This window comes from Rana temporaria, chromosome 13, assembly GCF_905171775.1.
Source record: "Rana temporaria chromosome 13, aRanTem1.1, whole genome shotgun sequence".
Taxonomy (NCBI): Eukaryota; Metazoa; Chordata; class Amphibia; order Anura; family Ranidae; genus Rana; species Rana temporaria.
The window spans coordinates 119,632,567-119,660,065 of NC_053501.1; the positions used below are offsets into that span (position 1 = coordinate 119,632,567).

General features: G+C 42.5%; 1 protein-coding gene across 47 annotated transcripts; it reads left to right on the forward strand.

Annotated features, from left to right (window-relative positions):
• Positions 1 to 508: 508 nt before the first annotated feature.
• LOC120920994 (trichohyalin-like) lies at positions 509 to 26,866 on the forward strand. Of its 47 annotated transcripts, none has more exons than XM_040333557.1 (7): positions 509 to 604; positions 9,082 to 9,242; positions 13,439 to 18,925; positions 19,250 to 20,140; positions 20,432 to 22,471; positions 24,080 to 24,106; positions 24,158 to 26,866. In XM_040333557.1, exons 2-7 carry the CDS (start codon positions 9,105 to 9,107, stop codon positions 26,168 to 26,170), a joined length of 10,596 nt encoding a protein of 3,531 aa, XP_040189491.1. In that variant the 5' UTR covers positions 509 to 604; positions 9,082 to 9,104; the 3' UTR covers positions 26,171 to 26,866. The 47 variants fall into 47 exon arrangements, with proteins under 47 accessions (XP_040189491.1, XP_040189494.1, XP_040189460.1 ...); XM_040333560.1 differs by having other exon boundaries at positions 20,432 to 22,063; XM_040333526.1 differs by having other exon boundaries at positions 20,432 to 25,508; positions 25,743 to 26,866.
• The last annotated feature ends 633 nt before the right edge of the window (positions 26,867 to 27,499 follow it).

Below are 27,499 nucleotides of genomic sequence, written 5' to 3' on the forward strand. Positions count from 1 at the left end.
AGATGTACATGTGCCATCTAGTGGCCATACATACTTAGCCCCATCTAGTGGCCATAATGTGATGAACGGCTCTGCAATTCCTTATGAATGCCCCCCCATAGTCATCACTGGACAGGGGCTCTGACCCCTCCGCCCTTCACCCAAACCCCCCCCCCAAAATAAAGTTTTGATTTCATATACATTTCAGTGGGGGGAGGGGCTCAGCACCCGCTAAAGTCAAACTGGTTTATTGCGACAGTCGTGATAAATTCTTGAAATTCGCCTTCCAGCCGATGCAATGAGTGATTCACAGGGAGTAATGCGAGTGACACCAACACGAGTTCCTATCAATGTCGGGTGGGGGGGGGTGAAGGGGAGTCCCCGCAGAACATTGCAGCATCAGAGCATCGCACAGATCACTCATTATTCAGGATGGGTGTGATGGGGAAATTAAGAGGTAATGGGCAGCTCAGGAGACGGAACACGTCGGGGCGGAGAGAAGAGATGGGCGTCACCCGGGTGTCACTTTATTTATTTATTATATAAAGACACCCAACGAGTCCGATCCCAACCAACCCGACACCGATCTGCCGAGACCGGAGGAGACGCATCATTTGCCGGCCAGGTAACCTTCTACTAAGGATTGATTATACCGGGGTGTGACAGAGGAGCTTACACTCTAATCCCCCCCCCACAGTCACATATGTCTCTGTACAGAGGAGCTTACACTCTAATGTCCCCTTCCCCCCACATCACATCAGTCTCTGTACAGAGGAGCTTACACTCTAATGTCCCCTCCCCCTACAGTCACATCAGTCTCTGTACAGAGGAGCTTACACTCTAATGTCCCCTCCCCACAGTCACATCAGTCTCTGTACAGAGGAGCTTACACTCTAATGTCCCCTCCCCCCCACAGTCACATCAGTCTCTGTACAGAGGAGCTTACACTCTAATGTCCCCTCCCCCACATCACATCAGTCTCTGTACAGAGGAGCTTACACTCTAATGTCCCCTCCCCCACATCACATCAGTCTCTGTACAGAGGAGCTTACACTCTAATGTCCCCCCCCCCCCACATCACATCAGTCTCTGTACAGAGGAGCTTACACTCTAATGTCCCCTCCCCCCACAGTCACATCAGTCTCTGTACAGAGGAGCTTACACTCTAATGTCCCCTCCCCCACATCACATCAGTCTCTGTACAGAGGAGCTTACACTCTAATGTCCCCTCCCCCCCACATCACATCAGTCTCTGTACAGAGGAGCTTACACTCTAATGTCCCCTCCCCCCCACATCACATCAGTCTCTGTACACAGGAGCTTACACTCTAATGTCCCCTCCCCCCACACATCACATCAGTCTCTGTACAGAGGAGCTTACACTCTAATGTCCCCTCCCCCCACAGTCACATCAGTCTCTGTACAGAGGAGCTTACACTCTAATGTCCCCTCCCCCCCACACATCACATCGGTCTCTGTACAGAGGAGCTTACACTCTAATGTCCCCTCCCCCCCCACAGTCACATCAGTCTCTGTACAGAGGAGCTTACACTCTAATGTCCCCTCCCCCCACACATCACATCAGTCTCTGTACAGAGGAGCTTACACTCTAATGTCCCCTCCCCCCCACAGTCACATCAGTCTCTGTACAGAGGAGCTTACACTCTAATGTCCCCTCCCCCCACAGTCACATCAGTCTCTGTACAGAGGAGCTTACACTCTAATGTCCCCTCCCCCACAGTCACATCAGTCTCTGTACAGAGGAGCTTACACTCTAATGTCCCCTCCCCCCCACAGTCACATCAGTCTCTGTACAGAGGAGCTTACACTCTAATGCCCCCTCCCCCACAGTCACATCAGTCTCTGTACAGAGGAGCTTACACTCTAATGTCCCCTCCCCCCACAGTCACATCAGTCTCTGTACAGAGGAGCTTACACTCTAATGTTCCCTCCCCCCCACATCACATCAGTCTCTGTACAGAGGAGCTTACACTCTAATGTCCCCCCCCCCACAGTCACATCAGTCTCTGTACAGAGGAGCTTACACTCTAATGTCCCCTCCCCACAATCACATCAGTCCACAAGTATTCATACCCCTTCGAAATTCCCCACATGTTGTCATGTTGCAACCAAAAACATAAATGTATTTTATTGGGATTTTATGTGAGAGATTTATATTATTTTATATTATCAATAATAATTATAATAGGATTTTTTTTTTAGATTAATATATACATTTTACTAAAATGAAATAAAGTTATTGATGTATTAATAATAATAATAATAATAATAATAATAATATTAATAATAATAATAATAATAATAATAATAATAATAATAATAATAATTCACCTTATATTTAAAGTATTATTTTATTGAAAAAATAAAAAAGAATATATTTGAGTTCCCGGACAGACAAAGAGTGAAATAATAAATACGTGTAAAATAAAAGTGATATTTTATATATATAGATATTTAGATTTTTTGGCAGCATCATGCGGTGGGGATGCATGGAACTGACGCGGGAGGAGGGGCAGATCTGCACCAAAGTGTGTTCCTTATAAAGGACGTAATACAAAGCGATTCCGTCACTCCTGATACTCTGATGTTACCTTTGTTACTCTGCAACAGAAACAGCAAAGGGGGGCGCATTGCGGAAAAACGCCGCCGGACGCGCTAAAACCACATTTTTTATTTTATTTATTGAGCTTTGAAGATCTCACGGAGCTTCTGTTCAATCCATCATCGGAAAATGGAAAGAGTACGGCACAACCGCAAACCTACCAAGACACGGCCGTCCACCTAAACTGACCGGGCCGGGCAAGGAGAGCCTTCATCAGAGAAGCAGCCAAGAGGCCCCATGGTGACTCTGGAGGAGCTGCACAGGAGCTGCACAGCTCAGGGGGGAGAATCTGTCCACAGGACAACTATTAGTGGTCTCTCCACAAATCTGCCCTTTATGGAAGAGTGACAAGAAGAAACACATCCCCACCGTGAAACATGGTGGTGGCAGCATCATGCGGTGGGGATGTATGGAACTGACGCGGGAGGAGGGGCAGATCTGCATGCAAGTGTTTTCATTATAAAGGACGTAATACAAAGCGATTCCGTCACTCCTGATACTCTGATGTTACCTTTGTTACGCTGCAACAGAAATAGCAAAGGGGGCGCATTGCGGAAAAACGCCGCCGAACGCGCTAAAACCACATTTTTTTTATTTATTTTTTTGCACCCGGCTTTGTCTCGGTGGTGGCAGCATCATGTGGTGGGGATGGTTTTCTTCAGCAGGGACAGGGAAGCTGGTCAGAGTTGATGGGAAGATGGATGGAGACAAATACAGGACAAGCTTAGAAGAAAAGACTTGAGACCCGGGGGAGGGGGGGGGGGAGGTTCACCTTCCAGCAGGACAACGACCCTAAAGTACAGCCAGAGCTACAATGGAAGGGTTAGATCAAAGCCTATCCATGTGTTAGAATGGCCCAGTCACAGTCCAGACCTAAATCCCATTGAGAATCTGTGGCAAGACTTGAAAATTGCTCATCACAGACGCTCTCCATCCAATCTGACAGAGCGTGAGATATTTTACAAAGAAGAAGAATGGAGGAGAAATGTCCCTCTCTAGATGTGCAAAGCTGGTAGAGACCCCCCAAAAAAACTTGTAGAGAAAGGGGGTCCTACAAAGTATTGACTCCGGGGGGCGCCATACAAATGCAATACTTTTTCCAGACACTGTATATAGAGGGGTATGAATACTTTTTCCAGACGCTGTATATAGAGGGGTGTGAATACTTTTTACAGGCGATGTCTATAGATGGGTATGAATACTTTTTCCAGGCGATGTCTATAGATGGGTATGAATACTTTTTCCAGGCTCTGTATATAGAGGGGTGTGAATACTTTTTCCAGGCACTGTATATAGAGGGGTATGAATACTTTTTCCAGGCACTGTATATAGAGGGGTGTGAATACTTTTTCCAGGCACTGTATATAGAGGGGTGTGAATACTTTCTCCAGGCACTGTATATAGAGGGGTGTGAATACTTTTTCCAGGCACTGTATGTATATATTATATAATCTATATATATAAAATGATATAAAATGACGTCATCTATGGAGCGGTGACATCATAATGCGCTCAGTGGGGATTCCTCTATTGAATGTTGGGAGGACCAATCAGGGCAGTTCTAAATTCTCCTTTGATGTGCAGATTATGGAGCCGTGCTGGGACTTGTGGCTCCTCTGAGGGGGAGGGGAGGGGGAGGAGTAGGTGAGCAGTGCTGGGACTTGTGGTTCCTCTGAGGGGGAGGGGGAGGAGTAGGTGAGCGGTGCTGGGACTTGTGGTTCCTCTGAGGGGGAGGGGAGGGGGAGGAGTAGGTGAGCAGTGCTGGGACTTGTGGTTCCTCGGAGGGGGAGGGGGAGGAGTAGGTGAGCAGTGCTGGGACTTGTGGTTCCTCGGAGGGGGAGAGGGAGGAGTAGGTGAGCAGTGCTGGGACTTGTGGTTCCTCTGAGGGGGAGGAGTAGGTGAGCGGTGCTGGGACTTGTGGTTCCTCTGAGGGGGAGGAGTAGGTGAGCAGTGCTGGGACTTGTGGTTCCTCTGAGGGGGAGGAGTAGGTGAGCAGTGCTGGGACTTGTGGTTCCTCTGAGGGGGAGGGGGAGGAGTAGGTAAGCGGTGCTGGGACTTGTGGTTCCTCTGAGGGGGAGGGGAGGAGTAGGTGAGCAGTGCTGGGACTTGTGGCTCCTCTGAGGGGCAGGGGGAGGGGGAGGAGTAGGTGAGCAGTGCTGGGACTTGTGGTTCCTCTGAGGGGGAGGGGGAGGAGTAGGTGAGCGGTGCTGGGATTTGTGGTTCCTCTGAGGGGGATGGGAGGAGGAGGAGTAGGTGAGCAGTGCTGGGACTTGTGGTTCCTCTGAGGGGGAGGAGTAGGTGAGCGGTCCTGGGACTTGTGGTTCCTCTGAAGGGGAGGGGAGGAGTAGGTGAGCGGTCCTGGGACTTGTGGTTCCTCTGAAGGGGAGGGGAGGAGTAGGTGAGCAGTGCTGGGACTTGTGGTTCCTCTGAGGGGGAGGAGTAGGTGAGCGGTCCTGGGACTTGTGGTTCCTCTGAGGGGGAGGGGAGGGGAGGGGAGGAGTAGGTGAGCAGTGCTGGGACTTGTGGTTCCTCTGAGGGGGAGGAGTAGGTGAGCAGTCCTGGGGCTTGTGGTTCCTCTGAGGGGGAGGAGTAGGTGAGAAGTGCTGGGACTTGTGGCTCCTCTGAGTGGGAGGGGGAGGAGTAGGTGAGCAGTCCTGGGACTTGTGGTTCCTCTGAGGGGGAGGGGGAGGAGTAGGTGAGCGGTCCTGGGACTTGTGGTTCCTCTGAGGGGGAGGAGTAGGTGAGAAGTGCTTTACCCCCTCCACTACCAGAGGAACCGGCACCCCTGCCACCCGCCTCCTGGCTGATTAGTTGCTTTAAGCAACCTCTGTAGTTCTGTCAACACCAAATCCCCTCCCCTGCACAGCACTCCATGTGTCTGACCCGGGTATTGCATCTGCCTTTAGCCCCGCCCCCTTGCTGCGTTGCGTGCCCTGTGTTTTGTATACGCTGCGCATGCGCACCTATAAGGGAGGTCAGATGGGGGAATTAATGCTTAATGGTCACTTTACTGAAGGAAGGAGGAGGAGGAGGAGGAGGAGGAGGATGAGTTCTTCTCCCCCACAATCCTGAGCAGGGGCGGGCTCTCCTGCCCATGAGGTGCTCCTTCCTGAAAAACAGCAGGGTCCAGAGTCCTATAGAGACCAGTGTTCAGAGAATCCACAAAAGGCAGCAAAGTGCCCCCAGTCCATGATTGGCGGGAAGTCCACAGCTGGCAGTTAAGGGTCCAAAGAGTCCTCAGGTTCTGAGACCCTCAGGGGACCCCGACTGGGGCCCCCAAGATTGGGGAACAAGCCGACAGAGTGACATCTTGGCATTTGTTCCCAGCAGCTCTCTCTGGGATCTTGGGGGATCCCGGGGGATCTCAGTGGATCTCGGGGGATCTCACGGATCTCGGCGGATCTTGGGGATCTCAGGGATCTCGGGGACCTCAGGGGATTTCGGGGGATCTCATGGATCTCAGGGGATCTTAGGGGATCTCAGGGATCTCGGGGGATCTCGGGGATCTTAGGGGATCTCGGGGGATCTCATGGATCTCAGGGGATCTGTTTATGTGGATCTGTGGAAATTTGGCAGGAAAATCTAGCCAATCAAATCCTCAGATCCACCACACATCTACATTGTAAACAATGTGCACCTGACTGTCTCAGGTAATCTGGAGACAGGTGAGATTGATCGCTGCAGAACAGCACAGCGGAAAAAAACATTAACCAATCATAAGCTCCCGCCCACAGGGGGGGAGGGACCTCAACATTGGGGTCCTAAAATGTACTAAAATTGGTGAATTTGGCCAATTTAATTAATAGTTTCAGAAATATTGGGAAAAATGTTTAAATGTGAATAAAATTCAACTTTTTGATCAAATTTTTTATTAATTTGTTTGGTGGTCATGGTGTTTTTTTTATGGCTACTCGCTAAAAACGCAAATAGTGATTTTTCTTCGCCCTTGCGAATATCCATGCGTGCAATTGTCCAATCATCAGCCGTAATTTTCCGAGTTCCTGAAATGTGAACATCTCTTAATTGTATCTGTAATTCCTCAATTTTTGTCATATTAATATGTATATTTACTATAAAAACCTAATATAAATTATATTAATTTAATTATTATTATTAAATGTTATTATTATTATTATTATTATTATTAATAATTAAATATTATTATTAATTATTATATATTATAGTTTGTAATACTTTGTTTTATTTTGTCATAGTTTATATAATTTTTATAATATGTTATATTCTATTAATTATATATTACAATTATTTATTTTATTTATATCATTAAATATATATATATATAGATAGATAGATAGATAGATAGATAGATAGATAGATAGATAGATAGATAGATAGATTAAACTATTTTTTTATTGACGTAGATACATGACATTAATAAATACAATAAAGTGCTCAACATAAGCACAATAAAGTACGATATGTGATTTTACAGAAATTAAACTTTTCTTAGAATTCAAAAAAAGAAAGAAAAGTTAAATACTGAATACCCTCCTGGGTATACAAAAATGTATTATTATATTATTATTATTATTATTATTATTATTATTAATAATTATAATTATATATTATATTAGAATAATAATTATAATATTATATTATTGTTATTATTACAATTATTGTTATTTTTATATAATTTCTATATTATTAATATTATTAATAATTATATTTTATAATATTATTGTTATTATTATTATATTATTGTTATTATTATATTATTGTTATTATATTATAAAATACTCTTCTGGGTGTACAAAAATGTAGTATTATAATATTACTAATAATTATATACTATAATAATAATTATATATTATATTATAATAATAACTATTAATAACTATTATTATTATATTATTATTGTTATTTTTATATCATTATAACTATTATATTATTATTGTTATTATATTTTATAATATAATTATTATTATATTATTGTTGTTATTATAATTATTGTTTTTATATTATAAAATACTCTCCTGTGTGTACAAAAATGTATTATTATATTATTATTAATAATTATATATTATAATAATAATAATAATAATAATAATAATAATAATAATAATTATATATTATATTATAATAATAAATATATTATTATATTATTGTTATTATTACAATTGTTGTTATTTTTATATAATTATTACTATTATATTATTATTATTATTATTATTATTATTATTATTATTATTATATTTTATAATATTATTATTATTATTATTATTATTATTATTATTATTATATTATAATTACTATTATATTATTATTGTTATATCATTATTATTATTATTATTATTATTATTATTATTATTATTATTATTATATTATAATTACTATTATATTATTATTGTTATATAATTATTATTATTATTATTATTATTATTATTATTATTATTATTATTAATAATAATAATAATAATGATATATTATAATATAAATATTATAAAAAAAGCATGCCAAGATAAAAAAAATCAGAGCATTAACAGCGCTGTTAATGTTCTGTTTTTTTTTTATCTTGGCATGCTTTTTTTAATATTGCAATTATTTTATAATAGCGGCTAGAAGTGCAGTTTAAATCTATAGATTGAGCGCTGGCCTCGGTGACAATTTGGGGCAGATACACAAAAGAATTACGCCGGCGTATCTATTGATATGCCGCGTAATTTTAAATTTCCCGCGTCGTATCTTTGTTTTGTATCCACAAAACAAAGATACGACGGCATCTGGGATGGATCCGACAGGTGTACGTCTTAGTACGGCGTCGGATCTTAGGTGCATTATTTCGGCGGCCGCTAGGTGGCGTTTCCGTCGAATTCCGCGTTGAGTATGCAAATTAGCTAGTTACGGCGATCCACGAACCGGCGCATTTTTTTACGTCGTTTGCGTTCGGCTTTTCCCGGCGTATAGTTAAAGCTGCTATCTGGTGGCGTACTCAATGTTCAGTATGGCCGTCATTCCCGCGTCGAATTTTGAATTGTTTACGTCGTTTGCGTAAGTCGTTCGCGAATAGGGATTTGCGTAGAATGACGTCGCCGTCGTGAGCATTGGCTGGTTCCGGTTTAATTTCAAGCATGCGCACTGGGATACCCCCACAGACGGCGCATGCGCTGTTCAAAAAAAACTTTGTTTACGTCGGGTCACGACGTATTTATATAAAACACGCCCCCATCACATCGAATTGAATTCCGCGCCCTTACGCCACCAAAGATACACTACGTCGCCGTAACTTATGGCGCAAATTCTTTGAGGATTCAAAAAAAAAAGTAAGTTACGGCGGTGTAGTGTATCTTAGATACGCTACGCCCGGCGGTAATATGCGCCGATGTACGTGGATCTGCCCCTTAGTGTTTCTGATATTTTATTACATAAATATTATATTATTGTTATTATTATTATTATTATTATTATTATTATTATATTATATTGTAAAATTTAATGGATCATTTTTATTTAATTTCCAGCCTAGACCTTCCCCACCGCAGCCATGGCCAACTTACTAAACGCCATCCGGCGGATCATCGATACCTTCCACAGCTACAGCTGCGAGACCGCCCCCTGCGACAAGCTGAACATGGAGGAATTCGACAAACTCATCCAGACGCAGTTCGCCGAAGTCATAGAGGTAAGAAGTCGCCGCCCTGGCGGCACAACGGAGAACGGCGACATTTTATACTAACGGGGGGCAATTTTTGTTTATCTGAATGTTTAGAAAATTACGTAGAACCCGCAAAGATCATATATTTTCTAAAAGTGGAGGCTAAAATGGCGGCGGTCGCCATTTTTTTTATGTAGCATTCTATTTACACAATTTTGTATAAATAGAATGTGCCTCGTTGAAATGTCAAAATAAAATCTTCGCTCTCGTGGCCAGTGAGTGGCGCCCTCTCTCTTGGATTATATGTACTACATACTTTGCTGCCCACAACCCAACCCATTTTATACATTTATAAATATTATAAATGTTTTTTTTTTTTATGAATCATAATTAATAATAAAATATGTATTTATGAATATTAATTAATACTTACTAATTAATTAATATTAAAATAATAAATATATATATATATATATATATATATATATATATATATATATATATATATATATATATATATATATAATAAATACATAATAATAATACAAATAAATAAATAATATTAATATATAAATTCATACATTTTTATTTATAATAATTAATAAATATTTATTTATTTATTTATTGCTATTATTATTTTAATTATTTCATTTTATTACTTTTTTCTCCTTTTACACGTTTTGATATTTTTTTTTATATCACTGTGATCATTATTATTTTAATTATTTAATTTTATTATTTTTTTCTCATTTACACGTTTTGATATATTTTTTTTATATTACTGTGATCATTATTATTTTAATTATTTCATTTTATACATTTTTTTCTCCTTTTACACGTTTTGATTTTTTTTTTATATTACTATGATCATTATTATTTTAATTATTTCATTTTATTACTTTTTTTCTCCTTTTACACGTTTTGATATTTTTTTTTATATCACTGTGATCATTATTATTTTAATTATTTAATTTTATTACTTTTTTCTCCTTTTACATGTTTTGATATTTTTTTTTTATATCACTGCGATCATTATTATTTTAATTATTTCATTTTATTGCTTTTTTTCTCCTTTTACACGTTTTGATATTTTTTTTTTTATATTACTATGGTCATTATTATTTTAATTATTTCATGTTATTACTTTGTGATAGCAAGGGCAGGTAACATAAGGGGGTTTATTAGACCCCCCTGATGTCTCCCATGCCCTCCAAAAGCGGCTAATCAAGCAGGAAACATCTTAAAATAAATAATAATATAAATAAATAAATAAATACATAATAATAATAATAATAATATATAAATTCATAAATATTTATTTATAATAATTAATAAATATTTATTTATTTATTGCTATTATTATTTAAATTATTTAATTTTATTACTTTTTTTCTCCTTTTACACGTTTTGAATTTTTTTTTTAATATTACTGTGATCATTATTATTTTAATTATTTCATTTTATTGCTTTTTTTTCTCCTTTTACACATTTTGAATTTTTTTTTTATATTACTGTGATCATTATTATTATTTTAATTATTTCATTTTATTATTTTTTTCTCCTTTTACACGTTTTAAATTTTTTTTTTTATATTACTGTGGTCATTATTATTTTAATTATTTCATTTTATTGCTTTTTTTCTCCTTTTACATGTTTTGATATTTTTTTTTATATATAACTGTGATCATTATTATTTTAATTATTTCATTTTATAATTTTTTTCTCCTTTTACACGTTTTGATATTTTTTTTTTATATCACTGTGATCATTATTATTTTAATTATTTCAATTTATTATTTTTTTCTCTTTTTACACGTTTTGAATTTTTTTTTTTATATGACTATGATCATTATTATTTTAATTATTTCATTTTATAATTTTTTTTCTTCTTTTACACGTTTTGATATATTTTTTTTTTTTTATATTACTGTGGTCATTATTATTTTAATTATTTCATTTTATTGCTTTTTTTCTCCTTTTACATGTTTTGATATTTTTTTTTATATATAACTGTGATCATTATTATTTTAATTATTTCATTTTATAATTTTTTTCTCCTTTTACACGTTTTGATATATATTTTTTTATATTAATGTGATCATTATTATTTTAATTATTTCATTTTATTATTTTTTTCTCCTTTTACACGTTTTAAATTTTTTTTTTATATTACTGTGGTCACTATTATTTTAATTATTTCATTTTATTAATTTTTTTCTTCTTTTACATGTTTTGATTTTTTTTTTTATCTTACTATGGTCATTATTACTTTAATTATTTCATTTTATTACTTTTTTCTGCTTTTACACGTTTAGATTTTTTTTTTATATATATATTACTGTGATCACAAGGGGCTAACAAGCCCCCCCTATGTGATAGCATGGGCAGGTAACATAAGGGGGTTTATTAGGCTCCCCCTGGTGTATCCCATGCCCTCCAAAAGCGGCTAATCAAGCAGGAAACATTTTAAAATAAAATAATAATAATATAAATAAATAAATCATAAAAAAAAAAAAAAATAATATAAATAAATAAATCATAAAAAAAATAAAATAATAATATAAATAAATCATAAAAAAAATAAAATAAAAAAAATAATGTCATCAAGTGGTTAAAAAAAATATAATATTAAAGGAGAACTTTGACCTACTTAGCGGCGCTATTTATATATAAATACAGGGAGTGCGATTTTAAATTTACTTGCACAACCGGATGACACCTGAGAAATATTTTGGGATTTTTTTTTCGTAGGGTGTTTCCCGGGCTGTGAGGGTGTAACATTTATAGGGTGTAACTGTTCAACCTTTCTAAACAAAGGAGGAAATCTCTGCGACTCCAGATTGCAGCGGCGCCGATATTGATGATGAAAAAAAAAAAAAAGACACAAAAATAGAAAATTGTATCAAATACTTACCATAATTTTCCCTTTTTTTTTTACAACATTCTTGTTTATTTTATTTTATTTTTTTGCTATTTTTTTTTGATGATTAATCACTTTAATTACAGGTATTTTAACCCCCCTTCCTGCCCAGGCCAATTTATTTAGCTTTCAGCGCTGTCACATTTTCAATGACAATTGCGCGGTCGTGCGACGCTGTACCCAGAGATTTCTTTTGGTGGTATTTAATCACCACAAGGGGGGGTTTATTTTTATTTTTTAGCTAAACAAATGAAAAAAGAACGAAAAAATATAGTTTGTAATAAATATTTAGCAAACGGGTAATTTTTCTCCTTTACTGATGTGCACTGATGAGGCGGCACAGAGGGGCACTGATAGGCACTGGTAGGTGGCACTAATTGGCAGCACTAGTGGGCACTGATGAGGTAGCACTGAAGGGCACTGGTTGGAAGCACTGGTGGGGACTGATTTGCCACACTGGTGGGCACTGATAGATGGTACTGATGGGCACTGATAGGCAGCACTGATGAATAGGCACTGATGGGCACGGATTGGCAGCATTGAAGGACATTGATTGGCAGCACAGGTGGGCACTGATTGATGGGCACTGATTGGCTGCACTGGTGGCACTAATAGGTGGCACTGATGTGCACTGATATGCAGCACTGATTGGCACTGATAGGCACTGATAGTCAGCACTGAAGGGCGCTGATGGGCACTGTTTGTCAGCACTGATGGGCACTAACTGTCAGCACAGATGAGCACAGGGGGAACAGGATCATGGGGGGACCAGAGGAGCATGGGGGGACCAGAGAAGCATGGGGGGACCAGAGGAGCATGGGGGGACCAGAGGAGCATGGGGGAACAGATGAGCACAGGGGGAACAGGAGCATGGGGGGACCAGAGGAGCATGGGGGGACCAGAGAAGCATGGGGGGACCAGAGGAGCATAGGGGAACAGATGAGCACAGGAGGAACAGGAGCATGGGGGAGGGGACAGACCACTGACTCAACAGCTATGACCTGGGAGTTTCTCACTTTCCTGCCTAATCTTGTCCCGTAATGGGGGGGGGGGGGGCGCCAAACTGATTCTTTGCCCTGGGTGAAATGCCTAGCTTCCCCACTGGTACTGTCTATAATAGAAATAATGTAGAATGGCTAATGGCTAGTGAAGGGGGGGCTTGGGTGGCAGGCCGGGGGGGGGGGTTGGGTTTGTCCGGCCGGCATGGGAGAGACGTGTCACCTGTCAAATTTTTGTCCCAGTCCAGCCCTGCAGATGGTTATGGGTCTGAGTCCTGATTTGTTATTTTTATTTCTTCTTTCAGGATTCCAATGACCCCCAGACCATTGAAAAAATCCTTAAAGCCCTGGATACGAACAAAGATGGGGTGGTGGACTTTCAAGAGTTCCTGGAACTAGTGTCCAAAGTAGCAGTTGCTTATTTCGAAGCCCTGAGGACCAAGAAAGGCTGCGACATTTGTGCTTCTAGGAAAGGACCAAAGACATCAACTGCTACAGCTACGAAGTCACCACAAAGCCAAAAAGAGTCAGATCATGGCCAGTTTCAAACTCAAAAGCAAGACGTGACCACAAAGGAAAGTTCTGCCCAGAAGCAGGATCAGGAAAAACCACACGAGAAACATCATTCTGTTCACAAGAAAGATCTTGGACAAGATCCTAAACAGAAACAAGATCTCACCACGAAAGAAGATCCCCTCCAGAAGACCGACCCCGCATCTAAACAAGACCAAACTCAAAAGCTAGACCTAACAAAGGAAAAAGAGCCAGTATCCAAAAAAGAGCCAGTCCAGAAACAAGATCCAGCACAAAAAGATCTGACAATAAAACACGATCCAGGACAAAAACAAGATTCTTCCCCGATAAAAGATTCCAAGGAGAAATCTGATGTTACAAAGAAACAAGAATCAACCAAGGAGAAAGACTCCACTCAGAAAAGTGACCAAGAATTTAAACTAGAGTCAACCCCGAAACAATATCAAAGCCAACCAACAAGTCCAAGACCAGGAAAAGACCAAACACAGAAATCAGAGTCAACACCGAAACAAGATCAAAGCCAACCAACAAGTCCAAGACCAGTAAAAGACCAAACTCAGAAATCAGAGTCAACACCGAAACAAGATCAAAGCCAACCAACATGTCCAAGACCAGTAAAAGACCAAACTCAGAAATCAGAGTCAACCCCGAAACAAGATCAAAGCCAACCAACAAGTCCAAGACCAGTAAAAGACCAAACACAGAAATCAGAGTCAACACCGAAACAAGATCAAAGCCAACCAACAAGTCCAAGACCAGTAAAAGACCAAACTCAGAAATCAGAGTCAACACCGAAACAAGATCAAAGCCAACCAACAAGTCCAAGACCAGGAAAAGACCAAACGCAGAAATCAGACTCAACCCAGAAAGACAAAACTACCCCGAAGCAAGACCAACCTCAGCCAACCTTATCAACTGAGAAACAAGAGATAAAATTGGCAAAAGACTCAGAAAACAAACAATACCCCATCCTGAAAGAAGACCCAACTAAGAAAGTAGAACCTACACTGAAACTGGGTGAAACTGCAAAGCAATATCCAGCTGAGAAGAAAAATCCCAGTTGTCCACGTGACCCAGAAGAGAAACAATGCCCTGCATTTATAAAGTATTTCCAGAAGCAAGATCCCAAACAGACACCAAGTCACATAGTCCAGAAAGATGAACCAAAAGAGAAACATGAGTCAACCCAAAAAGAAGATAAGACCAGAAAACAAGATGCTAAAGAAACTCAAAGTTCTACAGGGAAGCAAGATTCAAAAGCGAAACAAGACCCACCCTTAGAAGAAGACCCAAAAAAGAAATATGGGCAAACTCAAGACAAGGACAATAAAGACTCAACCCAAAAACAAGATCAGAATAGCAAAAAAGATGTTACAGAAAGTCAATGTTCTTTGATAAAGAAAGATTCAACATTGAAACAAGACCAAACTCTCAAAGAAGACCTTAAAGCAAAACAAACCCCAATCCTCAAACAAGAACCAACCCTCAAACAAGATCCATCCGTCAAACAAGATCCATCCGTCAAACAAGATCTATCCCACAAAAAAGACCCAACCCTTACGGTAGAATCAACAAAAAAAGATGGACAAAAACAAGATCCAAAAGACAACCAAGATTCAAAACCTAAACAAGATCCAAAGGACAAAGAAGACCCAGGACAGACCCAGAAACAAGGATCCACTCAGAAACAAGACCAAACCCAGAAACAAGACCCGATTCAGAAACAAGACCCAACCCAGAAACAAGACCCAACCCAGAAACAAGACCCGACTCAGAAACAAGACCAGACCCAGAAACTAGACCCGACTCAGAAACAAGACCAGACCCAGAAACAAGACCAAACTCAGAAACAAGATCAGTCCCAGAAGCAAGACCAGACCCAGAAACAAGACCCCACCCAGAAACAATATCAGTCCCAGAAGCAAGACCAGACCCAGAAACAAGACCCAACCCAGAAACAAGACCCAACCCAGAAACAAAACCCAACCCAGAAACAAGACCCAACCCAGAAACAAGACCCAACCCAGAAACAAGACCAGACCCAGAAACTAGACCCTACCCAGAAACAAGACCCCACCCAGAAACAAGATCAGTCCCAGAAGCAGGACCAGACCCAGAAACAAGACACAAGCCAGAAACAAGACCCCACCCAGAAACAATATCAGTCCCAGAAGCAAGACCAGACCCAGAACCAAGTCACAAGCCAGAAACAAGACCCCACCCAGAAACAAGATCTGTCCCAGAAGCAAGACACAACCCAGAAACAAGACCAGACCCAGAAACAAGACCCAACCCAGAAACAAGACCCCACCCAGAAACAAGATCAGTCCCAGAAGCAAGACACAACCCAGAAACAAGATCAGACCCAGAAACAAGACCCCACCCAGAAACAAGATCAGTCCCAGAAGCAAGACACAACCCAGAAACAAGACCCCATCCAGAAACAAGACCCCACCCAGAAACAAGACTCCAATAAGAACACATTCTCAATTCTTAAGCTAAACTTAATCCCAATACAGTACTCTACAGTGCAACAAGACCCAACCAAGAAACTAGACCTAAACAAAAAAGAAGACTCCACCCAGAACCAAGACCAAGTCCAGAAAGCTGGCTCTACTCAGAAACCGGACCCAACCCAGAAAGAAGATTCACAACATAAGCAAAGCCTAAGCCAGATTCCAGGCTTTACACAGAAACTAGACCAAGGACAGACCCAGAAACAAGAGTCCACCCAAAAGCTGGACACCACCCAGAAACAAGACCAGACCCAGAAACAAGACCAGGTTCAAAAACAAGACCAGGTCCAGAAACAAGACTCCAATCAGAAACAAGACCAGGCCCATAAAGACTCAACTCATAAACAAGACACCGCTCAGAAGCAAGACCAGACCACTCATAAACAAGACCAGACCCATAAACAAGACCAGACCCAGAAACAAGATGCCACCCAAAAACAAGAAACCACCCAAAAACAAGACCAGGCCCAGAAAGACTCCATTCTTAAACAGGATCAGACCAAGAAACAAGACACCACCCAGAAACAAGACTCCACCCAGAAACAAGACCAGACCCAGAAAAAGGACTCAATTCAGAAACAAGAGCCAACCCCAAAGCAGACCTCTACACTGAAACAAGACCAGACCCAGAAACAAGACCAGACCCAGAAAGACTCCACTCATAAACAGGACACCATTCAGAAGCAAGACCAGACCACCCATAAACAAGACCAGACCCAGAAACAAGACCAGACCCAGAAACAAGACCAGGCCCAGAAACAAGACACCACCCAAAAACAAGACCAGGCCCAGAAAGACTCCATTCTTAAACAGGGTCAGACCCAGAAACAAGACACCACCCAGAAACAGGACACCACCCAGAAACAAGACCAAACCCCAAAAAAAGACTCAATTCAGAAACAAGAGCCAACCCCAATGCAGTCCTCTATACTGAAACAAGACCAGACCCAGAAACAAGACAAGACCCAGAAACAAGACTCCACCCAGAAACAGGAAACCATACAGAAACAAGACCAAACCCAGAAAAAAGACGCAATTCAGAAACAGGACACCACCCAGAAACAAGACCAGACCCAGAAACAGGACACCACCCAGAAACAAGACCAGACCCAGAAACAAGACTCAACCCAGAAACAAGACCAGACCCAGAAACAAGACCAGACCCAGAAACAAGACCAGACCCAGAAACAAGACCAGACCCAGAAACAAGACCAGACCCAGAAAGACTCCACTCATAAACAGGACACCACCCAGAAACAAGACCAGACCCAGAAACAAGACTCAACCCAGAAACAAGACCAGACCCAGAAAGACTCCACTTATAAACAGGACACCACCCAGAAACAAGACCAGACCCAGAAAGACCCCACTCATAAACAGGACACCACTCAGAAGCAAGACCAGACCACCCATAAACAAGACCAGACCCAGAAACAAGACCAGACCCAGAAACAAGACCAGGCCCAGAAACAAGACACCACCCAAAAACAAGACCAGGCCCAGAAAGACTCCATTCTTAAACAGGGTCAGACCCAGAAACAAGACACCACCCAGAAACAGGACACCACCCAGAAACAAGACCAAACCCCAAAAAAAGACTCAATTCAGAAACAAGAGCCAACCCCAATGCAGTCCTCTATACTGAAACAAGACCAGACCCAGAAACAAGACTCCACTCATAAACAGGACACCACCCAGAAACAAGACCAGACCACCCAGAAACAAGACACCACCCAAAAACAAGACCAGACCCAGAAACAAGACACCACCCAAAAACAAGACCAGACCCAGAAAGACTCCACTCTTAAACAGGATCAGACCCAGAAACAAGACCAGGCCCAGAAACAAGACTCCACCCAGAAACAGGAAACCACACAGAAACAAGACCAAACCCAGAAAAAAGACGCAATTCAGAAACAAGACCAGACCCAGAAAAAAGACTCCACTCAGAAACAGGACACCACCCAGAAACAAGACCAGACCCAGAAACAGGACACCACCCAGAAACAAGACCAGACCCAGAAACAAGACTCAACCCAGAAACAAGACCAGACCCAGAAACAAGACTCAACCCAGAAACAAGACCAGACCCAGAAACAAGACCAAACCCAGAAAAAAGACGCAATTCAGAAACAAGACCAGACCACCCATAAACAAGACCAGACCCAGAAAAAAGACTCCACTCAGAAACAGGACACCACCCAGAAACAAGACCAGACCCAGAAACAGGACACCACCCAGAAACAAGACCAGACCCAGAAACAAGACTCAACCCAGAAACAAGACCAGACCCAGAAACAAGACCAGACCCAGAAACAAGACCAGACCCAGAAAGACTCCACTCATAAACAGGACACCACCCAGAAACAAGACCAGACCCAGAAACAAGACTCAACCCAGAAACAAGACCAGACCCAGAAAGACTCCACTTATAAACAGGACACCACCCAGAAACAAGACCAGACCCAGAAAGACTCCACTCATAAACAGGACACCACTCAGAAGCAAGACCAGACCACCCATAAACAAGACCAGACCCAGAAACCAGACCAGACCCAGAAACAAGACCAGGCCCAGAAAGACTCCATTCTTAAACAGGGTCAGACCCAGAAACAAGACACCACCCAGAAACAAGACCAAACCCCAAAAAAAGACTCAATTCAGAAACAAGAGCCAACCCCAATGCAGTCCTCTATACTGAAACAAGACCAGACCAAGAAACAAGACTCCACTCATAAACAGGACACCACCCAGAAACAAGACCAGACCACCCAGAAACAAGACACCACCCAAAAACAAGACCAGACCCAGAAACAAGACACCACCCAAAAACAAGACCAGACCCAGAAAGACTCCACTCTTAAACAGGATCAGACCCAGAAACAAGACAAGACCCAGAAACAGGAAACCACACAGAAACAAGACCAAACCCAGAAAAAAGACGCAATTCAGAAACAAGACCAGACCCAGAAAAAAGACTCCACTCAGAAACAGGACACCACCCAGAAACAAGACAAGACCCAGAAACAAGACCAGACCCAGAAACAAGACCAGACCCAGAAACAGGACACCACCCAGAAACAAGACCAGACCCAGAAACAAGACTCAACCCAGAAACAAGACCAGACCCAGAAAAAAGATGCAATTCAGAAACAAGACCAGACCCAGAAAAAAGACGCAATTCAGAAACAAGACCAGACCCAGAAAAAAGACTCCACTCAGAAACAGGACACCACCCAGAAACAAGACCAGGCCCAGAAACAAGACTCCACCCAGAAACAGGAAACCACACAGAAACAAGACCAAACCCAGAAAAAAGACGCAATTCAGAAACAAGACCAGACCCAGAAAAAAGACTCCACTCAGAAACAGGACACCACCCAGAAACAAGACCAGACCCAGAAACAGGACACCACCCAGAAACAAGACCAGACCCAGAAACAAGACTCAACCCAGAAACAAGACCAGACCCAGAAACAAGACCAGACCCAGAAACAAGACCAGACCCAGAAAGACTCCACTCATAAACAGGACACCACCCAGAAACAAGACCAGACCCAGAAACAAGACTCAACCCAGAAACAAGACCAGACCCAGAAAGACTCCACTTATAAACAGGACACCACCCAGAAACAAGACCAGACCCAGAAAGACTCCACTCATAAACAGGACACCACTCAGAAGCAAGACCAGACCACCCATAAACAAGACCAGACCCAGAAACAAGACCAGGCCCAGAAACAAGACACCACCCAAAAACAAGACCAGGCCCAGAAAGACTCCATTCTTAAACAGGGTCAGACCCAGAAACAAGACACCACCCAGAAACAGGACACCACCCAGAAACAAGACCAAACCCCAAAAAAAGACTCAATTCAGAAACAAGAGCCAACCCCAATGCAGTCCTCTATACTGAAACAAGACCAGACCAAGAAACAAGACTCCACTCATAAACAGGACACCACCCAGAAACAAGACCAGACCACCCAGAAACAAGACCAGACCACCCAGAAACAAGACACCACCCAAAAACAAGACACCACCCAAAAACAAGACCAGACCCAGAAAGACTCCACTCTTAAACAGGATCAGACCCAGAAACAAGACAAGACCCAGAAACAGGAAACCACACAGAAACAAGACCAGACCCAGAAAAAAGACTCCACTCAGAAACAGGACACCACCCAGAAACAAGACAAGACCCAGAAACAAGACCAGACCCAGAAACAAGACCAGACCCAGAAACAGGACACCACCCAGAAACAAGACCAGACCCAGAAACAAGACTCAACCCAGAAACAAGACCAGACCCAGAAAAAAGATGCAATTCAGAAACAAGACCAGACCCAGAAAAAAGACGCAATTCAGAAACAAGACCAGACCCAGAAAAAAGACTCCACTCAGAAACAGGACACCACCCAGAAACAAGACCAGACCCAGAAACAAGACTCAACCCAGAAACAAGACCAGACCCAGAAACAAGACCAGACCCAGAAAGACTCCACTCATAAACAGGACACCACCCAGAAACAAGACCAGACCCAGAAAGACTCCACTCATAAACAGGACACCACCCAGAAACAAGACCAGACCCAGAAACAAGACTCAACCCAGAAACAAGACCAGACCCAGAAAGACTCCACTTATAAACAGGACACCACCCAGAAACAAGACCAGACCCAGAAACAAGACAAGACCCAGAAACAGGACTCCACCCAAAAACATGAAACCACACAGAAACAAGACCAACCCCAGAAAAAAGACACAATTCATAAACAAGACCAGACCCAGAAAAAAGACTCCACTTATAAACAGGACACCACCCAGAAACAAGACCAGACCCAGAAACAAGACTCAACCCAGAAACAAGACCAGACCCAGAAAGACTCCACTTATAAACAGGACACCACCCAGAAACAAGACCAGACCCAGAAACAAGACAAGACCCAGAAACAGGACTCCACCCAAAAACATGAAACCACACAGAAACAAGACCAACCCCAGAAAAAAGACACAATTCATAAACAAGACCAGACCCAGAAAAAAGACTCCACTTATAAACAGGACACCACTCAGAAGCAAGACCAGACCCAGAAACAAGACTCAACCCAAAAACAAGACCAGGCCCAGAAAGACTCCACTCTTAAACAGGATCAGACCCAGAAACAAGACCAGACCCAGAAACAAGACCAGACCCAGAAAGACTCCACTCATAAACAGGACACCACTCAGAAGCAAGAGCAGACCACCCAGAAACAAGACTCAATCCAAAAAAAAGACCAGACCCAGAAACAAGACTTAACCCAGAAACAAGACCAGACCCAGAAAGACTCCACTTATAAACAAGACACCACTCAAAAGCAAGACCAGACCACCCATAAACAAGACCAGACCCAGAAACAAGACTCCACTCATAAACAGGACACCACCCAGAAACAAGACTCATCCCAGAAACAAGACCAGACCATCCATAAACAAGACCAGACCCAGAAAAAAGACTCCACTCAGAAACAGGACACCACTCAGAAACAAGACCAGACCCAGAAACAAGACTCAACCCAAAAACAAGACCAGGCCCAGAAAGACTCCACTCTTAAACAGGATCAGACCCAGAAACAAGACCAGACCCAGAAACAAGACCAGACCCAGAAACAAGACCAGACCCAGAAACAAGACCAGACCCAGAAAGACTCCACTCATAAACAGGACACCACTCAGAAGCAAGAGCAGACCACCCAGAAACAAGACCAGACCCAGAAACAAGACTCCACTCAGAAACATGACACCACTCAGAAGCAAGACCAGACCACCCAGAAACAAGACCAGACCCAGAAACAAGACTCCACTCAGAAACAGGACTCAACCCAGAAACAAGACCAGGCCCAGAAAGACTCCACTCTTAAACAGGATCAGACCCAAAAACAAGACCAGGCCCAGAAAGACTCCACTCTTAAACAGGATCAGACCCAGAAACAAGACCAGACCCAGAAACAAGACCAGACCCAGAAAGACTCCACTCATAAACAAGACACCACTCAGAAGCAAAACCAGATCACCCATAAACAAGACCAGACCCAGAAACAAGACTCAACCCAGAAACAAGACATCACCCAAAAACAAGACCAGGCCCAGAAACAAGACACCACCCAAAAACAAGACCAGGCGCAGAAAGACTCCACTCATAAACAGGACACCACTCAGAAGCAAGAGCAGACCACCCAGAAACAAGACCAGACCCAGAAACAAGACTCCACTCAGAAACAGGACTCAACCCAGAAACAAGACCAGGCCCAGAAAGACTCCACTCTTAAACAGGATCAGACACAGAAACAAGACTCCACTCAGAAACAGGATACCACCCAGAAACAAGACCAGACCCAGAAACAAGACTCCACTCAGAAACAGGACACCACTCAGAAGCAAGACCAGACCACCCAGAAACAAGACCAGACCCAGAAACAAGACCAGACTCAGAAAGACTCTATTCATAAACAAGACACCACTCAGAAGCAAGAGCAGACCACCCATAAACAAGACTCAACCCAAAAACAGGACCAGACCCAGAAACAAGACTCAACCCAGAAACAAGACCAGACCCAGAAAGACTCCACTCATAAACAAGACACCACTCAAAAGCAAGACCAGACCACCCAGAAACAAGACTCCACCCAGAAACAGGACATCACCCAGAAACAAGACCAAACCCAGAAAAAAGACTCAATTCAGAAACAAGAGCCAACCCCAAAGCAGGGCTCGACACTGAAACAAGACCAGACCCAGAAACAAGACTCCACTCATAAACAGGACACCACCCAGAAACAAGACCAGACCCAGAAACAAGACCAGACCCAGAAACAAGACTCAACCCAGAAACAAGACCAGACCACCCAGAAACAAGACCAGACCCAGAAAAAAGACTCCACTCAGAAACAGGACTCAACCCAGAAACAAGAGCAGACCCAGAAACAAGACTCCACTCATAAACAGGACACCACTCAGAAGCAAGACCAGACCACCCATAAACAAGACCAGACCCAGAAACAAGACTCAACCCAAAAACAAGACCAGGCCCAGAAAGACTCCACTCTTAAACAGGATCAGACCCAGAAACAAGACCAGGCCCAGAAAGACTCCACTCTTAAACAGGATCAGACCAAGAAACAAGACCAAACCCAGAAAAAAGACTCAATTCAAAAACAAGAGCCAACTCCAAAGCAGTCCTCTACACTGAAACAAGACCAGACCCAGAAACAAGACTCCACTCAGAAACAGGACACCACCCAGAAACAAGACCAGACCCAGAAAGACTCCACTCATAAACAAGACACCACGCAGAAGCATGACCAGACCACCCAAAAACAAGACCAGACACATAAAGACTCCACTCTTAAACAGGATCAGACCCAGAAACAAGACCAGACCCAGAAATACTCCACTCATAAACAGCACACCTCTCAGAAGCAAGACCAGACACAGAAACAAGACACCACCCAAAAACAAGAGCAGGCCCAGAAAGACTCCACCCCTAAACAGGATCAGACCCAGAAAGACTCCACTTATAAACAAGACACCACTCAGAAGCAAGACCAGACAACCCAGAAACAAGACTCCACCCAAAAACAAGACCAGGCCCAGAAAGACTCCACTCATAAACAGGACACCACTCAGAAAAAAGACCAGACCACCCATAAACAAGACCAGACCCAAAAACAAGACACCGCCCAAAAACAAGACCAGGCCCAGAAAGACTTCACTGTTAAACAGGATCAGACTCAGAAACAAGACCAGACCCAGAAACAAGACTCAACCCAGAAACACGACCAGGCCCAGAAAGACTCCACTCATAAACAGGACACCACTCAGAAGCAAGATCAGACCACCCAGAAACAAGACCAGACCCAGAAAGACTCCACTCATAAACAGGACACCACCCAGAAACAAGACCAGACCCAGAAAGACTCCACTCATAAACAGGACACCACTCAGAAGCAAGACCAGACCACCCAAAAACAAGATCAGGCCCAGAAAGACTCCACTCTTAAACAGGATCAGACCCAAAAACAAGACCAGACCCAGAAACAAGTCTCCACTCAGAAACAAGACCAGACCCAGAAACACGATCAGGCCCAGAAACAAGACCAGACCCAGAAACAAGACCAGGCCCAGAAACAAGACCAGGTCCAGAAACAGGACCAGACCCAGAAACAAGACCAGGCCCAGAAACAAGATCAGGCCCAGAAACAAGACCAGACCCAGAAACAAGATCAGGCCCAGAAACAAGAAGAGACCCAGAAACAAGATCAGGCCCAGAAACACGACCCAACCCCATTACAGTGCTCTACCATGAAACAATATTTAACACAGAAACTAGACCTGACCAAAAAAGAAGACCCCACTCAGAAACAAGACCCAGCCCAAAAGCCAGATTTTGATCAGAAGTCCGACAAAACCCAGAAAGAAGATCCACCACAGAAGCAAAGCCTAACTCAGCTTCCAGGCTTTGCACAGAAACCAGACCCAGGGCAGACCCAACAAGAGCAGAAGAAAGACTCCACCCAGAAATCAGACTCCACCCAGAAACCAGACTCAACCCAGAAACTGGATCCAACCCAAAAACCACACTCAACTCACAAAGTGGATCCAACCCAGAAACTGGATCCAACCCAGAAACTGGATCCAACCCAGAAACCAGACTCAACTCAGAAAGTGGATCCAACCCAGAAACCAGACTCAACTCAGAAAGTGGATCCAACCCAGAAACTGGATCCAACCCAGAAACAAGACTCAACTCAGAAACTGGATCCAACCCAGAAACTGGATCCAACCCAGAAACTGGATCCAACCCAGAAACCAGACTCCACTCAGAAACTGGATCCAACCCAGAAACCAGACTCAACTCAGAAACTGCATCCAACCCAGAAACCAGACTCAACCCAGAAACTGGATCCAACCCAGAAATGGGGAACCAGTCACTTCCAAAGTCCAGAAAACGTGGTTGATCCATATGCACATTCATTCCTAGAGGCCCAGCAACATATTGACCAGAGAGATACAGTACCCTCAAGTTATGTCCAATACACCACAGCAGGGCAGACCACCTCACAGCAGAGTCAAGGGGGTGACAAAACCGCCCAACAGACTGGACATACTGAAACACATTATTCCTATACCTCAGAAGGTGTTACACCATCTCACCAGATATGGGGAACCAGCTTCCACCAGGGAGATAAAGATGATCTATACTCCCATTCGTTTCTAAAGGCCCAACACTACATTGACCAGAGAGAGACAGTACCTTCAAGCTTTGTCCAAAACACCAGTGGAGGTCAGGACACCACACAGCAAACGACCCAAGAAAAGAAGACCACGCCTTGGCCAACCTATGAACCACACACCAGTGGAGGGCAGGACACCACACAGCAAACGACCCAAGAAAAGAAGACCACGCCTTGGCCAACCTATGAACCACACACCAGTGGAGGGCAGGACACCACACAGCAAACGACCCAAGAAAAGAAGACAACGCCTTGGTCAACCTATGAACCACCCACCAGTGGAGGTCAGGACACCACACAGCAAACGACCCAACAAAATAAGACCACAACTTGGTCAACCTATGAACCACACACCAGTGGAGGTCAGGACACCACAAAGCAAGGGACCCAAGAAAAGAAGACCACAACTTGGTCAACCTATGAACAACACACCGGTGGAAATCTGGGTTCATCATCCACACAGAGTCATCATGAAGCTCACCCACAAAAGCAAGACCTAAGCCCTTGTCACTATCCTTTGTATGAACTTTCCCGACAATCACCAACACTCGCAAGAAGTAAACAAGCTTCAACAAAACCAGAAGAGTCCGCTGAAGAACCTCAAAAATCCCCACCCCCATCCTCTGGAGTGAACACTTCTAGTAATACCAGTTCTCAGAAGGAGGAGAAGCAAAAGTCCACTGGGAAGCCATTCAAATGGCCATGGAACTAAGCGAATGACCAAAGTTTGAAGCCTCGGATTGCGGTTGATCGCGTGTCCTTGAAGGGTTGTTGAGTTACTTATTAATTGCTGCTTTTTTTTCGCGGATTCTTGTCTTCCAATGAGTGTAATCCAACTACGTCATTAATTGAATTCACAATGAGTGCCATTTTAAGCCCGACCTTCTTGAAACGTGGCTTATCCACCAGCAAACCAACAGTGCTATGACCACGATGACGGCAGGTCTCTCCGGTCAGTAACCCCGAACTTCCGAAAAGTCGTCTTAATTCTCCCGGCTCAACTATAATTTTTCCATGACAGTTGCTGAAAAGAAATTGAACCCGGTGTTGTGGTGGGATTCAGTAACAAGTGAAGCATTTTTACTGAACCTCGACTTTTACTGAAGAACTCAAGTTGGAGTGACGGAAAGGGAAGGGGTGGTGATTCCCAAGCTATATTGTATTGTGGTTTCAAATTTGGAGAAGGGCATTGGTCGGGCACCCAACATCTATCCAATGAGAGCTTGTGGAAGGTGAGCTGGTTTGGACATTTATTGACTTTCTTCAAAACTGTGACCTTTATGTGAACGAATGTACTGATGTCAATGGCTTCATTTCACGTGCAATATTAAAACAATTTATATGTGATATATAACGTATGTAATACTTGGTGTTGGTGTTCTATTTTATTAAAAGGTTTATCAGCTTTTTCGAGTGTTGGAGTCTTTTGGTTCAAGGAAGAGGTCTACTTCAAAGTGTCTGAACTCCCCCATTAAATATCTGTAGCTAAAACATTTGTTTTCCTAGTTCTCATTGGTGTATTGGAGGGTTTGAAGAGTTGGGGGGGGGGGGGTAGAGAGCCCCTCTCTCTTTGTATTGGCTTTCCCAGGACAAAAAGTAATGTTCTTACTGGAACAGGAGATGTGGAAATCTTCCAATGGGGATGCCCATTTCAATGGTGGACCAATTTATTTACAGAGATTTCCTCTAACTTCCTGGTTTGTCTTCAGGATGGGAAATTAAAGGAAATCCCCCCAAATGGAGTAAACCTAGGAATGGAAATCCTTGCAGCCCTCAAACTCTGTAGGTGGATTCAAATCTAGGTCAGTCCAAATCCCTAGGTCAGTTCAAATCCATAGGTCAGTCCAAAACCCTAGGTCAGTTCAAATCCCTAGGTCAGTTCAAATCCCTAGGTCAGTTCAAATCCCTAGGTCAGTCCAAATCCCTAGGTCAGTCCAAATCCCTAGGTCAGTTCAAATCCCTAGGTCAGTCCAAATCCCTAGGTCAGTCCAAATCCCTAGGTCAGTCCAAATCCCTAGGTCAGTCCAAATCCCTAGGTCAG